At 44.3% G+C, this 15,234-nt stretch overlaps 3 protein-coding genes across 7 annotated transcripts; 2 read left to right on the top strand and 1 right to left on the bottom strand.

Annotated features, from left to right (window-relative positions):
• Window positions 1-3,634: 3,634 nt before the first annotated feature.
• LOC106749527 (RISC-loading complex subunit tarbp2) lies at window positions 3,635-8,547 on the bottom strand. Of its 5 annotated transcripts, XM_014629074.1 has the most exons (8): window positions 8,324-8,373; window positions 7,654-7,689; window positions 7,365-7,582; window positions 6,964-7,099; window positions 6,562-6,856; window positions 5,888-6,037; window positions 5,601-5,712; window positions 3,635-3,788 (listed from the first exon to the last, which is right to left on the bottom strand). In XM_014629074.1, exons 3-8 carry the CDS (start codon window positions 7,579-7,581, stop codon window positions 3,652-3,654), a joined length of 1,047 nt encoding a protein of 348 aa, XP_014484560.1. In that variant the 5' UTR covers window position 7,582; window positions 7,654-7,689; window positions 8,324-8,373; the 3' UTR covers window positions 3,635-3,651. The 5 variants fall into 5 exon arrangements, with proteins under 5 accessions (XP_014484560.1, XP_014484559.1, XP_014484558.1 ...); XM_014629073.1 differs by having other exon boundaries at window positions 6,964-7,084; window positions 7,365-7,689; window positions 8,324-8,547; XM_014629072.1 differs by having other exon boundaries at window positions 7,365-7,689; window positions 8,324-8,546.
• LOC106749530 (5-formyltetrahydrofolate cyclo-ligase) lies at window positions 3,945-5,536 on the top strand. Its single transcript, XM_014629079.1, has 4 exons — window positions 3,945-4,161; window positions 4,635-4,890; window positions 5,147-5,194; window positions 5,292-5,536. Exons 1-4 carry the CDS (start codon window positions 4,054-4,056, stop codon window positions 5,459-5,461), a joined length of 582 nt encoding a protein of 193 aa, XP_014484565.1. The 5' UTR covers window positions 3,945-4,053; the 3' UTR covers window positions 5,462-5,536.
• Window positions 8,548-9,402: 855 nt separating the features above from the next.
• Window positions 9,403-14,966, top strand: LOC106749521 (probable ATP-dependent RNA helicase DDX17). The gene is made up of 8 exons (XM_014629048.1): window positions 9,403-9,549; window positions 9,731-10,084; window positions 10,162-10,815; window positions 10,939-11,111; window positions 11,203-11,262; window positions 13,614-13,856; window positions 13,965-14,126; window positions 14,214-14,966. Exons 1-8 carry the CDS (start codon window positions 9,533-9,535, stop codon window positions 14,249-14,251), a joined length of 1,701 nt encoding a protein of 566 aa, XP_014484534.1. The 5' UTR covers window positions 9,403-9,532; the 3' UTR covers window positions 14,252-14,966.
• The last annotated feature ends 268 nt before the right edge of the window (window positions 14,967-15,234 follow it).

Genomic DNA, 15,234 nt, shown 5'->3' with positions numbered 1-15,234 from the left:
GGACCTCAGCCGCGAATGATCCCGAAAGTACTCCGCGAGATATTTGCGAAATCATTGAGCGGCTTAGCGACTTTGCGGATTTACTTTGGTAAACGTGAATCGCGGAAATGCCTCTTTTTCCTGGGTTTCTTCTTCTCGGAACATTTCCGCGATTACAACTGGCACCGATCAACGTTGCTGCCTTCGGCCCTGACATTTGGAACGAATCTCTCTCTCTTTCTCTCTCTCTCTCTTTCGCTCTCTCTACCTTACCGTGCCGTTTTCGCGGCGGCACTGTCTACAAAAGAATACCACTCACGTACGAATTATATTAACGGTGACGTACCGTGACAAAAGTTGACGGTACCGTGAAGTTCCTGAATCATCGCAACTCAAAACGGCGTATGCACACGCATATGTACAATTTTGCAAGAAAGATACCGCGAGAAAATGCCGATCGTAAAGGAGAAGAAAAGATTATGCCGTTCGTTGGTGTTACGCATCGAACACCGTTCATCGCTCCTTCCCGTTTTCCTTTTTGCCGCAAATTCATTCCTTGATCGGACTAACTGCACCCACAATCATTTTATCCAGCTCCGATCGACGGATCCCTGTCTCCCCCCCCCCGAGACTCTGACATGTTCCTTCTTCTCGGGACCGTTTTTTCAGCCTTTAGAGCAAAACGAACGAGGATAGATCCGTTCGATCGAGATCTGGATTAACAAATGTCGGTGAAATCGGTCTTACCCTTTTCTAATACGCATTTGACGAACCAAAGGGATACGTCACGATTCGTGAATACAACAGCCGGCGACTGGATCGGAGGAGAGCTCTTTCTCTCACACACACTCTCTCTCTCTTTCTTACACTCACTCATTTTCTTTCTTTCTCTCTCTCTCTTTCTCCTGATTTTCGATCGAGCCGTCCTGCCGTTCGACGCGCTTCGTGTGCTCCACTCACAATGCTGCGATGTTACTCTTTTTCATTCAGTATAAAAGTCTCATCCGGTTGACGTCAATTGTACGTAGGCAATTCGAAATTCAGTACACACACCACGGGTACACACTCGACTACTAGACTTGACATGTGTACTTAATGAGGAATCCTTAACGATTAATCCTTACGCGTATTATATGTGATGCTTATGAGTTTATGAGCTACCATATTAAAGGAAAAAACATACACCACTGAAAGATTATATCCTTATATCCGCGATCACGCGTTTACAGCTTACACTCGGATCGCCGAAAGCTACGTTTGCACTGTGCATACGCTTAGTGGAGATGTAATGTTTCGCGGTATGGGAGCAAAATTCGTACGATCGTCATTTTACTCTTCTGTAGTGATAAAAATTCCTAACGTCCGTCCCGCACCACGGTCTTTCCTATTGTATGCAATTTTTCTCTCCACACACACACACTCTCTCTCTCTCTTTCGCACCTCTCTTCCTCTCATGCATAAGCACACATATACACGCGCATACACATGTACTCTTTTTTTTTTCTCTCCCAATCTCTCTCACACACACTCATCAGGCATCATTACACCACCACCCGATATACAAATAGTGAAGCACATTAAAAACATAGCGATAAGCTAAGTATTATGTAGGTATATTGGAAAACTTCCACTAATTCTATGCAAAGTATAGTTTGTAGAATATCGTTCATTAAAACTAGAACTTATGATAATAGTGTGAGATTTTTTTTCTTTTTGTGTTTTCCCGTTTTTTTTTAATCCTTTTATTCAAGAATCATCATCATTATCCCTCCGTCGGAGCGCAGCCGGTGCCGACGGGTTCGCTCTCCCGCGCAAGCGCGTGCGCGCAAAACCAAAAGAAAGAAACGATCAGAACGTTCCCGGAGCGCAAACCCGCGCTCTCTCTCTCACTCTTCCTCGTTTTGCTGGATAGGACCGTCCTGATCAGCAGTCAAAATTTAGGTACAACATCGCACATATAGCGTGTAATTTTCTTTTTTTCCTTTGTAGCCCCTTTACCTGAACGTGTTCACGCTATTTTCCTCGAGATAAATTACATCATAAAATTAGAGTTGAGCTCAACTCACTCTGCCCTGCCGTGTCACATCGAATGACGGAAACAAGTGAAACTCATCATTATCACGCGAAACGTCGTCGTGTGAGCGCGCATACCCACGTGAAAATTTGCCGACCCCCCTCGTTCGTACCTATCGTGTCTATTGAACCGAGATTGGCTAAAATTTATTTCAAACTGGATCAAGAATTGAAATAACTTTCACCACATCCTCCACGGCGAGTGATCAGACCAGATCGCGCAGCACCGGTCGCAACGAGAATCCAACCTCGACCGTACCTTCGTGAATACACACCCGCATATTTCCCCGCTCGGCGCCTTCGGATCTTTTACTTGTTGAAACGCGGCGGCCGCCTCAAGCGCGGTATCAGCTCCGTCCTCACGGCTCTGGCGTAATTCGGCGCGGCGTATTGGTCGGTCACCGCGATCGGGCTCTGCAGACTCTGTATGAACATGGACGAGTCTTGTATCTGACCTACCCCCGCCGCCTGATACTGGTACTGGCTGTTGGTGATGTCCGCGGTCGGGTAATGATTCGGCTGGACGAACTGCGCCGGGTTCTCGTACTGCGGATACGGGATCGAGCTCTCCGCGGAGAACTGCGGTATCACCTGCGGGTTCACCGGCGTGGTGGCGAAGCTGCCGGGGTCGTAGGTCTGATACTGGCCCAACTGCGTGGTGTTGAACGGCGGCGACTGCGGGAACTGCGCGGTGTCCGGGAACAATACGCTCGCGACCGTCGGGAAGGGGTCCGCCGGTCTGGGATACGGCGAGATGCTGGCCGTCACCGCGTTGCTCAGACTCTGCATCGGCGAGGTGCCGTATCCGTGGTAAGTCTGCCGGTCTTTCTGCAGGGAGCCCATGGACTTCGCCGTCGCTGGACCGACCGTCTCGCTGTGCTTGGTCCGCGCGTCCGTCAGCAACGGGTGCCGGACGTTGACGATGCTCTGCGGTGCGCGCAGCGGCGGGAAATTGATCGGCGCCATCTTCGAGCTTTGCTGCTGCTCCAAGGCTTTGCGCGCCACCGCGAAAGCGCTGCTGTCGTTCCGATACGTCTCCCGGTGCAGCGCGGACGACGACTGCGTTGCGAATCTCAGCGGCAGACTGGCCATCGACGAACTGTTCCTGCTTTTGTAATCCGGATTGGACACCTCCTTGTAATCCGATTGAATGGGATAATTCTTGATGGCCGCTTCACCCGGAAACTTCTTCGCGGCGTAATCCTTCGGCTTGTTCTCGTGCGCGCTGTTGACGCATGCGCTGACGGCTCGCTGCACGAACGCAGAGCCGGACTGTTTCGCGTTGACGATCGATGCGTTTTTCGTCGTGTGCTGTTCGCTCAGACTCTCGTTATTACCGTCATTCTTCTTCATCGATGAGCTAATTTTGCTGGCGGTGATCGCGGACGAGAAGGTGGCGTCTTTGCTGACCACTGCGGCGGTCCTGACCGACGTTCTACCCTTGCTGACGTGGTCCGGCTTTTGCCCACCTTTCCCTTTATCGGAGATCTGATTGTTCGATGATAATACCTTGACGTCCGTGTTGTTCTGACTTTTCGATGCCAAATTATCGTGGGGCTTGCAATTGATGGTGACGGTTGGCAGGAGCGAAGCGCTGGCTCACTTCTTGGTCATGATTTTCAGATATTCCAGAGCATTTTGAGCAGCACTGGCTTGAGCATCTTTACTAGTCCCACCGCAACCATAGCAAACTGCTACTGGCAGGGTAGACAGTTGCACAAGGCACTGGAATTTACCTTTGGAATAAAGTCACGTTTTTATATCCCAACGTGTATCGCGTGATGATATATCAGAATGATACATGCTAATATCGCTAAGATATCTTGTGTGAGAAAAGATACATGTGTTTATCTAAGGTCACAGATGTCACAAACTACAACTACGTAATAATACTGATATCTAATGCGGCTATGAAAAAGGAAAATATGGGCATATAAAATGTGCGTGCGAGTGGGTCTGTAAGTGTGTAAGTGTGCATCTGCAGGATCAATTTTACACAATATGGCTGTATCATCAGCTAAGAGTGCCTTAAGGAGGAAAATCACAAATATCCTTGAAAATGTTAGCTCGGAAGAGAAAAAAATACAATCTGTAAAAGTGTTTGAAAAGGTGAGTGTGAGGAGTGTGAATAGAACAATGATTTTTATTTGAATGCTCTTAAGAGGTTATGTACACTTTTTGTAATCTTCATAATGCCTGCATTCAGCGGAAAAAACAGCTTAATAAGCTGCTTCGTGATTGTCTATAATTGGAATATTTAGTTTAGATTTCATTTAGATTCAGGAGAAATGTACCAATCAGAAGTAATAATCCCAAAGCGCTTACTTAGAGTTCTTTTTTTTGCTGAACACGAGCAATGTGACAGTAACTTGCAATATATGTGACGATATGTCTGTGTTTTTATAGTTGCGCATTTCTAACTATCTTGTAATTCTCTTGTTTCCTTCTCTCTTTCATTAAATGTCAAGTATATATTTTATTTTTGTATTTATGTCAAGTATTTATTTTATTCCAAGATGTTGCAACTCAATGTGACTATAACGAACAGTGTCATTCAAGAAAGTTGTTATTGCTTTTTATAGTTGCGTGCATTGAAGCAATATCAAGATAGCAAGAGAATTTCATTATACCTAAGTACTGAGGATGAAATCGATACTGTGCCCATTTTAAAACATATATTTGATATGGGGAAAGAAGCATTTATACCACAATACCATGGAAAAACTATGGAGATGGTAAAACTAAAATCAATGGATGATTACCAGGCACTGCCATTAACAAAGTGGAATATTAAACAGCCCAGCATTACCGAACACCGTGAAAACGCCTTAGAAACAGGTAATTTTACTGTGCAATGTGGTAAAGTAGTACTTGCGAAGGATACAATATTACTTTAATTAATAATAGCAAAAAGAACGATAAATAATACACACATTATGAAACTAATTGCTATTATGTTTGTTCAAATGTATTATTCTTTTTAGCCAGTTTTCGCTTTACTTTCATGTAATCAAAAGAAACCGAAACATTTTCAGACTTATTACAAATTAGCAAATGTTTTATTAATCAGTAATTCAGTCTCTGTGCATCACAGGTGGATTAGATTTTATAATTTTGCCAGGAGTCGCTTTCACCGCAAACGGTACGTCGTCACAGACATTGTTATTAAATATTTTTTTTTTACACGCACATATCATAACTTTTCAAGAGATTAAACTTATATCTTATTATTGTTATAGGAAAACGTTTAGGACATGGAATGGGATATTACGACAAATATTTAAAGAGATGTTTCGAAAAACAAAATAAAAGACCGTATTTGGTAGCAGTAGGGTTTAAAGAACAGATACAAGAAGAGGTACCAGTGAACGAACATGATGTGCCCGTTGATATTGTACTCAGTGGATAATGATGAAAGTGGAACAAAATAACATGTAATGATAAAACACGTAATGACAGAATAAAAAGGATGAACATAATTTTATTTCGTGCATAACTATTGCTAAAGTGAAAACGCTTGCGTATGTATAGCATAGATAGAAACTTACCGCTGATAGATTTTTCTTCGATATCAACATAAGTTACTTCAAACTGCTGCTCCGATGCAATTTCTTGCAAGAATTGTACCAAATTTACATCGCCATCATTGAAACAAGTATTCTGGAACAAAATTAAAATGATTTCCACGTCACTCGCCAATTTCATATATACGTACATCAATATTTTGGTACAGCCACATAATAACACTTATTCTAGCTTGTCAGTAGAAAGATGCGAATATCGGAATATTTTTTTATTCCTCTACTCAATTGATTGAAGCAAATTGAATACACACCTGCAGTTGAAAAAGCTTAACACCTGTGGACGACTTGAGACTCTTGTGAAATTTCGAGACTTGGATACTATGAATTGTTGTCAGTGTTGAGATTTTGCTACCTTTCAGATCGGCATAACGGGCGCTTACGTTTGCATTTCTTTGCACAATCTATAACGGACAATTATATGTAAAATAACATGTAAAACTTGTGATAATGCATAAACCTTCCCCAATGATCATTTATAGGAAAATACTTTATCAATAGTCGTTTGTTCCACATTTACCTAAAAAAAAAAAATTGAAATGAAGTGGAAATGACCCAAAAACATATGATTATTCTTGCAATAGAATACATAATCACAGTCGAACAATGAAACGCTGCGTCGTCTAAATAATGGTCCGTTATAGATTCAAACAGATCGGAAAGATAGCTTACGTTTAATAAAGTGGCGTTAAGTAAAAATCACTTCCACTTCGCTAAATTCACAAGCATGCGCGCGCGCGCGCGCACACACACACACACACACACACACACACACCGGACCCACAAGTATCACTAATTGTTAGTTCTTTAGAATACCTAAGTATCGCATAATGACAGTGACAAAGCATATGATACACGAGTAAATTTATGTCTATCATTTAAACTAATGATAAAAAAAAACTGCGAGTAGGAATGTGAGTTTTTTTACCTCATCTTCGTCCACAGTAGGAGCTTGGTTATTCATATCGTGTAACGCTTGCCACATTTTATGAGCGGCATGCCTCTTAGCGACCTTCTTGCTTTTTCCTTGACCGACTTCGCGATATTTTAATATTGAACAAACAATAGTGAATTGTCTTTCGTGAGGTAAACCTTCTTCACCTTCCATTGTATATTTTGGTGGTGGCCAATGACGAGACATACACATTTCTTGTAAGGCTCCGATTGGATTGTTCACTACTTTTTCTTCTCCATATGTTTGCAGTTCTTGTAAATTTTGCGAACTGTGGAAGAAAACGGTTAAATTTCAATTGTCTTGCCATGTTTGTATTTTTTGTGTAAACACAAATGTCCTGACTGTTGAGCCAAACTCGAGCTAAACAATACTCACTCTGGTAAATTATTTGGGAGTGGAGATTCTGAAGATTCAGTATTTACCCCGATTAATTTGTCCAGCACAGCTTTCGCAGCTGCGTGTTTAGCTTCCTTTTTGGACCTGCCAGTCCCCATTGCTGAAACAATTGGATCTGCTTGAATAGTTTTATACTTACCGGCTGGTACCTTATAAGCCTACGGCAAATGATGTTGACTATGCGACTATCATATCACTATATATCTATTTTTACTAAACATCGTACCGATGAGTAGTAAATCTATGGTGATTTGTTAGTCGCACAGCTAACACACATCAGAGAGACGTATCGTGATGCAACACAGCGTAAAAAAACACACACACACATCATCCACCATAGGCTTTATTCGTAAGAATAAATACGTCACGTATATACAAACCAACGACATCGGCAACGGTGACTCTATATCGAAACGTAGGCTCGTGAATAGCGCCTTCAATTTGTACCAGTTCATATTTCGGTATTGTGCCTCTACGGGAAAGTAACTCTTGGAGAACCGAGACGGGTGTTTTGCTGGGTATCGCCTTCATTTCCATGCGGGCTGCCTCATGTAAAGGTAATTTCTCCAACATCATGGCGTGTATAGACACTCGCATTCTACTGCGGCGATTGACATTATTTGTATGATTAGAAACACCGCCTACACCAGGTATCATGTTAGGCCCAACCTGTGCTGCTTGATGCATTTCCTCCATTTTGACGTCCTAAAAACACAAGCATCATCCGTTCGGGCATAAATTATTCCGACGTTACAGGAGGGAAAATCGCTAACTTGACATCACTAAGCACTGTAGTTCCCAAATAGAGAGATTGTTTACGTTACATACATTCGTATATTTACCTAATTGAGTAATGACATACATAGAGCTGCATAGCGGTCAATTTACACAAACGACTCAAGTACTCGAACTATCCCTACCGCATACAAAGTTCCAACGCTTACTTCAAACTTCCGTTGGTCATGATAAAAAGATAGCGACGGGACGTCAGTGTTCGGGGCGTGCCAAATTGAGACGGGCTGTCGAACGCGACGGAGCCGCGTCTCGCGAATACAATCGCCGACGGACAACCGTCGCGCAAAATCATGCCGGCATGGCCGCCATGATTGTTATAAAATCCATCGATTGACCCGTAATAACGCTCGCGCGAGAAATACGCATGGATTCGCCGGGAACGGCTGGCTGCCGGTGGATCGCCGTCGGGCCGGCAAAAGGCACAACATCGTGCGGCGAATCGTCGCGTTGACGACGGTGGGCGACCGGTCGCACGGCACTATGTATGCATCGTCCGCTACGCGATTCGGCTCAAAGTCACCGGACAAACACGCGCCTTACTCACTGGTTTTGCGGGCGGACGTGCTGCGTGAACTTCAGCTGGCTCCTCGGCAGGCCAATTCCTATGCGAAAAGCGAATCCCGCTTTTTGTGATCGATCCAAGTCTCACAAAAAGCTTGATCCGTTTGACGACAGAAAAATGGTTCACTGGCTAGCGGAGAGTCCCTTCCTCGTTCGCTGCTCTGCGATAGTGTGCCCGACTGGACTTTGTTCGTGTGCTGTCCGTGTATGTCATCGCGCGTGCATGTGTGCGCGCGCCGCCGATGTTGCCTATGAGCGCGCATTTCCGTCCGCGCAGCCAGACACTTACAACGGACGCCCGCGCTAATATCGATGCCCGGTATCGGCTGGGAATCGCGATAGTATAGTAACGACGATATCGCTTTCTCTTAGGATTTATTCGCTGCCGGCCGCTTTGACATCTCTTTTCCTGGAATTAAGCCCGCGTCACATGTTTCCTCGGGAGATCTAGTAAGATCTAGTAACATATTAGAAATGCTGCATTCTGACTGGTTGATTTTCGATATGTTACAGGATATATCTCACTAGATCTATCGAGAAAACGAGTATCGTCTGACCCAGGCTTTATTCTAAATCCTAAGAAACACACACGGCACATTACTAGATACCAGCTGTTCTGAAACATCCCGGCTGCATTCGGAAACATCATTGTTTGGTGTGCTTTTGTGACCTCAGAACCAAGTAAACTCAAGTTTTCCGGTAAGTCTCCGTCTACAATAGGTGCTTTAAACCTTAAGAAATTGATGAATCACAGTCGAATGTAAGGAAAACGATCGATTGATCAATTTCTCAAAGTTTGGGAATGATCAAAGCACTTGTGTAGTAGAAACTAAATAGTTGTAAATTCATGTAAGGAAAACTTTTTGGCTCCTAATTGGCCAATTAAATGCTACTCTACCCATCGAGTAGAGTTTTGGCATACAGCCAAACAGAAGCGGGAATCACGATAGCCAATCACAGAGTAGCTCATCACTCGACCCTATTGGCACTTCTCTCCTACTAGAAGCTCTTTAGGCGCGAGGAATCGCGCAACTACATCGTTACTTTATCAGTGGCGCTTCTTTTGCGTCACTTGATCGAGTACGTTGGATTCGATTTCTACGATTTCCGTATGCGAACTGTCGCAGCCTGTTTATTGACAAGAAACGGCGTTTAAAAAGAAAGCTAAAGTTCATCCCGACGAAACACAGATATGGGTCGTTACAGGAGGTAAATAGGCCAATTTTAAGGTGAACTTTCTCGGACACGTCGCACCGACGCGAGCGCATCCATGCTATATAGTAGTGGTTATCTTCCGGAAAGCGTTCTCAACAGAATTTTGGCAGCTGCTCTCCGACGAATGCGGGAGAAATTGAGTCTACGATTAAATTCAACGTGCGATTCTTTACAGCCGCAGTCGCGATAGAGACAGAAGACGCCGATCACGTACCCGCTCGCGTAGTAGGTCACCGCGTGACAGGAGGAGTTGGGGAGGTAGCGGCGGTCGTGACAGACCTATGAGTAGCCGTAACAGTCGTGGACAACCCGGTGCTAACCTGAGGAAACCTCGATGGGACCTCAGTCGATTGGAGCCTTTCAAAAAAGATTTTTATGTTCCCAATGAAGCTGTCCAAAATCGGGATCCGCGTATTGTGGAACAATACAGAAGCGAAAAGGAGATTACACTGAGAGGCAAGAACATACCCAATCCTGTTCTTAATTTTGACGAGGCTTGTTTTCCAGATTATGTTTTGAAGGAGATCACGTGAGTACGCGGTGATATTGCAAAGATCAAGCTTTGACATCTGTAGATATAGTGATTTTAAATTGTCCATATTACAGGAGACAGGGATTTAGTGAACCAACGTCGATTCAGGCCCAAGGATGGCCTATCGCGTTGAGTGGACGAGACATGGTGGGCATAGCGTCCACGGGATCCGGAAAAACATTGTCCTACATATTGCCTGCGATAGTTCACATCAATAGCCAGCCAAAACTAAGCCGAAAAGACGGACCTATCGCATTAGTATTAGCGCCAACGCGAGAGCTTGCTCAACAAATACAACAAGTCGCTGATGATTTCGGCCACTCATCAGGCATTAGGAACACTTGTCTCTATGGTGGAGCGCCGAAAGGCGCTCAAGCTAGGGATCTGGATGGTGGTGTGGAAATAGTTATCGCCACGCCTGGTAGATTGCTCGACTTCCTCGAGTCTGGCAAGACTAATCTGAAAAGATGTACATATTTGGTATTAGACGAGGCTGACAGAATGTTAGACATGGGATTCGAGCCTCAAATCAGAAAAATCATAGAACAAATTAGACCAGACAGACAGACGTTAATGTGGTCAGCCACATGGCCGAAAGAAGTGAAGAACTTAGCTGAGGATTTTCTTAAGGATTATGCTCAAATTAATGTTGGTTCTCTGCAGCTTGCAGCAAATCATAATATATTGCAGATAATTGACGTATGTCAAGATTATGAGAAAGAGAATAAGTTAGTATCGTCGCCGATATATCGGTGCCAGTTTAAACTTTATCGATCTATCGGCTTTTCGATATATCGATACGTCGATAATTTTTATCGATCAAAAAGAACTGTTCTCTCAAATATTTGCAGATTAAGCACTCTGTTGAAAGAAATAATGGCTGAGAGCGAGAATAAAACTATAGTATTTATTGAAACAAAGCGTAGAGTAGACGAAATTACGAGAAAAATGAAACGCGACGGCTGGCCTGCCGTTTGCATTCACGGCGACAAGACGCAGCAGGAACGAGATTGGGTTTTACAAGGTACGAGCGATTTTGAGTATCTCCCGCGTGAAAAAAAAAAAAAAAAAGTCAAGTTTTAAGTATTATTTTATACCTATTGGTCGACTTGTAGATTTCAGATCAGGCAAGGCGCCAATTCTCGTTGCCACCGATGTCGCCGCACGTGGTCTCGGTAAGTAATTCAAAACCTTCGACTTGTATCATGACGCAACGATGTCGTGTATTATCAGTTACTTTTCTGCAACATGGAAAAGCAACTGATCAATACACACGGTATCGATTTTTCCCCAGAATTATGATCAATTATTATTTTCTTTTTTTTATTTTACTTATTTTTTTTTTTTACAATGCTCTATTCTGACCGAAGTTTCTGCAAATCTCCACTGCAATGTAATGTTCCGTTAAAAGTGTGTATAATCCGAAAATATAACAAACGGTTAACATTCGAGTCATTTAAATACTGAAAATTGTCAAGCTTGGTTCTGATTTAGGGAGCATGCAGTTACCTAAGAGCTAATCTTGTATGTCCCACTTAATGGTATTAGAATCACATCAAGTTTATCGTATCGACTGACTTGGAATCGAGCGAAGATCCGCTGCGTCAGAATGATATAAGAGATATTCTCACCTCGTTTCAATACAGCAGTCGCTTGTACGCATCAGACTCTCTTGCAACCTGCGTCTCAAGTCCTCGGTTATTTCTTCGCGTGATTAACGGAACATTACAGTTTTGACGCGTTTGTAAAGCTCAAATTCAAAAGTTCACGTTACGATCGGAGAAAAAGAAACATTTCTAAGAGAACACGATGGAGAAGGAATAGGGCACGAAAAAAAAAAAAAAGAAAGAAGATAAGAGCATATTGAAACAGGAAGATGGTCGGAGGTAACCATACAGCTAACGCGGTTGGATCTTTGTTTGTATTGCAGAGGCACATTGCGCGCAGGCCCACGCTGGGTAATGCAAAGCATTCGGGGGTGCCCGCCGCCTCTTTGTTCGGTGGTGCACTGGTTTGCATTGTCTGCGCTGGCCGCGACGCGTGCCTCTATTCGTCAATCGCGTGAAGGGCCAAGTCCGGGCCAAATCGGGATCTACTACTACTACTACTACTACTTTACCTACCTACCTACATACTGGATATCAGTCCTACGCTGCGCTGTACGCCATCTGGGCTGGCCAGGTCGTTGTTGCCAGAATAGAGTCCCCTGCGCTGGCCGCTCAAGCTAATCAGACCCAACAACGGTCCGTTGAGGCGGTGGCATGATAGCAGATGCCAGAGCCTCTCTAGCGCGCCCTGCGCCCTGCGCCTGTAGCGACAGAGTGGCGGAGGCAGTAGCTGGAGCGAGCGCAATAGCCAGGCCCTGCCCGTACGTTGCTAGCGAAAATCTCGCCCACAGCCTAATTTTAGTATTATATAGTTCGAGTTTAATTAATCGACATACATATATCGACACTCCTACACATAATACGTACACACACACACACACACACGCACGCACATGAGTTCCTGTACGCGTATATATAAGTACATGTATGTATAAATGCGTTCGTTCCGCTATCTGTATGATGTCGTTAATTTGCAGGTGATGGATAATGTCTCTGTTATACATTGGCCGTTCGTCTATATATATATGTATATGTATATATATACGTGTATGAACGCGTAACACTTTTTTATACGTATGTCCTTCTTAAATTGTACGCATCTCTTCTGATCCTCCGTCCTTCAATTCCCGTGATAACTACACCGTGTATCAGACCGCATCTCTCATCATACTAACTACTGTATCATGTAATCCTGTTACACTACGATCCTGGTCTCTTTTCTAGATATCGATCGTCTCGTTGTTCACCACGGTGTGAATAGCGCGAAAGAGGACTTCAAGTGCGACCTTAGCCTCGCACGTTGTTGTAATCGGGAACGAGTATTCCGTGCCGCGATATTTACGAAAGGAAAGCCAGGATCGGTGTCGGCGCCACGGTTTGTTTTTATTTCACGATTTCTCGTTATTTCACGCTCCAAAAACGCTCTCTAAAGAATTACACACAAGCGTTGATACGATGCGATACGTTACAATCTCATAGATCAGTTTCACTTGCAAATTATCAGATATTTCTGAGAGACGGAGAGAGGGAGAGAGAGGGAGAGAGAGAGAGAGAGAGAGAGAGAAAGAGAGAGAAATCGTTCTTCTTTTTCTTTTTTCAATCAAACTTTACACACATTGATGGTCTTTACATCTGATCAACCATGCCGATATGCGGTACAATCGCATTAGAAGAAAAAAATCAATGCAAGGGGCAACACATGCTAGCTCGAGTTAATCGCGTGACTTCTTGGAGAGCGTATCGAAATTTATGATTTACCGTGACAAATGTATCTCGTTTATCCGATACATCCAACTTCTGCTCGACGCGGTGTTTCACAAATCCTCGCGACACTACTACTGTCTTAACCGATGTCTGTCCTCAACACGCTGACCCCACGGGGAAGCCACGGCTCGACTAATGCCAGCCCTTAATTTCAGACGTTGAAGACGTCAAGTTTGTCATCAATTTTGACTACCCCTCCTGCTCCGAAGATTATGTCCATCGTATCGGTCGTACCGGCCGCCGACAGAAGACCGGCACGGCCTACACCTTCTTCACCCCCAACAACTCCAACAAGGCCAACGATTTGATACAAGTGCTAAAAGAGGCGAACCAGGTGATCAATCCGAAGCTGCTGGAGCTCGCCGACGGTAGAGCCGGTGGATACGGCAGACACAGAGGTACTCTCGCCACAGCAAACGTTTGAGAATTCGGTTGAGCGAAGTGTAACGACAAAGTTTGATCGAACGGGTCGGCTTGACAAATAAGAAGCGAATTGTTATCGACAGGTGGCAGAAACCGATGGCGATCGCGAGGCGGTCGTAATGGGAAGGAGCGCAGCTACTCGAGAAGCAGAAGTCGAAGCCACAGCAGAGAACGCAACGGACGTGGCAGTCGGCGGAGCTACAGTCGTAGTTATTCGCGGAGTCGTAGTCCAATCAACCGTACAGGTCGGTAGGTCGTTGCTGTCCCGAGCGACGGACCATTAATTCCACGCCGGGCTCCATACTAACGAGAGATTCGTCTGTTTCCTCCAGAGGTTATCGGCAAGAGCTACTGGAGTAGCGAGAGATGATCTTCCAGTGGCGGATAAGAACCCCATGGCGACGTGATTTTTTTCTTTCTTTTTTACGTGTTACGCGAGACAGAAATCGTCTCATGACGAAATCATTGCCCGAAAAATTATACTTTCACTGTTTGTGCGATAAACCTATCTGTCCCACGGTGTAATCGGCCGGTTTGCGCGGATTTCTCACGTCAGCTTCAGTGTAAGGTAACTGTCACTATATCATTTACAGTGATGATAGTGTGCGCTGGTGCGAGTTAATGCCTATTATACGTACATACACGTACACAAACGCTGGTTCACTGAAAATTTTCGAACGTAAAGGCGCTTCCGGCCGGAACGCACGTCGAGAGACGAGTATCTCCGGCGTGCATTCCGTCTGCGACAAATCGTGTGCCGATTGTTTTACAAATTTAGACTCCACACAAATTCAGAAACTTTTTACTATCGTGCGATATTTACTGCTGAGCGTTTCCCAAAATGTTCGCAAACTCCCAGCGTGTTTATCGACCGGTTGTTTGTGCGCGACGTTTTCGGTGCACACACACAGTGCGTGCTGAGTCTATCCAAGCGAATTTATTGCAAGATTACTTCTTGTTACGGAAGTACTTGTACGAACATTTATGTGTACTTCGACGAATCTAAATTGACAATTGTCACTCATCAATAGTGACGATGATGGTATGCTTACGGTGGCGCACTAGCTGCGCAACAGTACGCCTATCTAANCCCCCGCGCCCCCCCCCCCCCCCCACATGTCTAATTTCTTCCCCTTTGCGGATGTACACCAATTTAGATTTAGACAATATAAATACGATTGCAATACCGGATACGGACTACTATTTCTATGTTTTTATAAAACGCTACACCCTTCACTATTTAGTGGTAGAAAGGGAAAGAGAGCCAATTCGATAATAAACGGACGGGCGCTTCTGACGAATCCCTATGCAATGTAAACTTCCAGAATGTGTAGCATCGTCCAAGCGGAATTC

This window comes from Dinoponera quadriceps, unplaced genomic scaffold (genome assembly GCF_001313825.1).
Source record: "Dinoponera quadriceps isolate SergipeBrazil2010 unplaced genomic scaffold, ASM131382v1 scaffold3324, whole genome shotgun sequence".
Taxonomy (NCBI): domain Eukaryota; kingdom Metazoa; phylum Arthropoda; class Insecta; order Hymenoptera; family Formicidae; genus Dinoponera; species Dinoponera quadriceps.
Note: the sequence above shows the minus strand (reverse complement) of the source record. Positions and strands in the feature narration are given on the sequence as shown.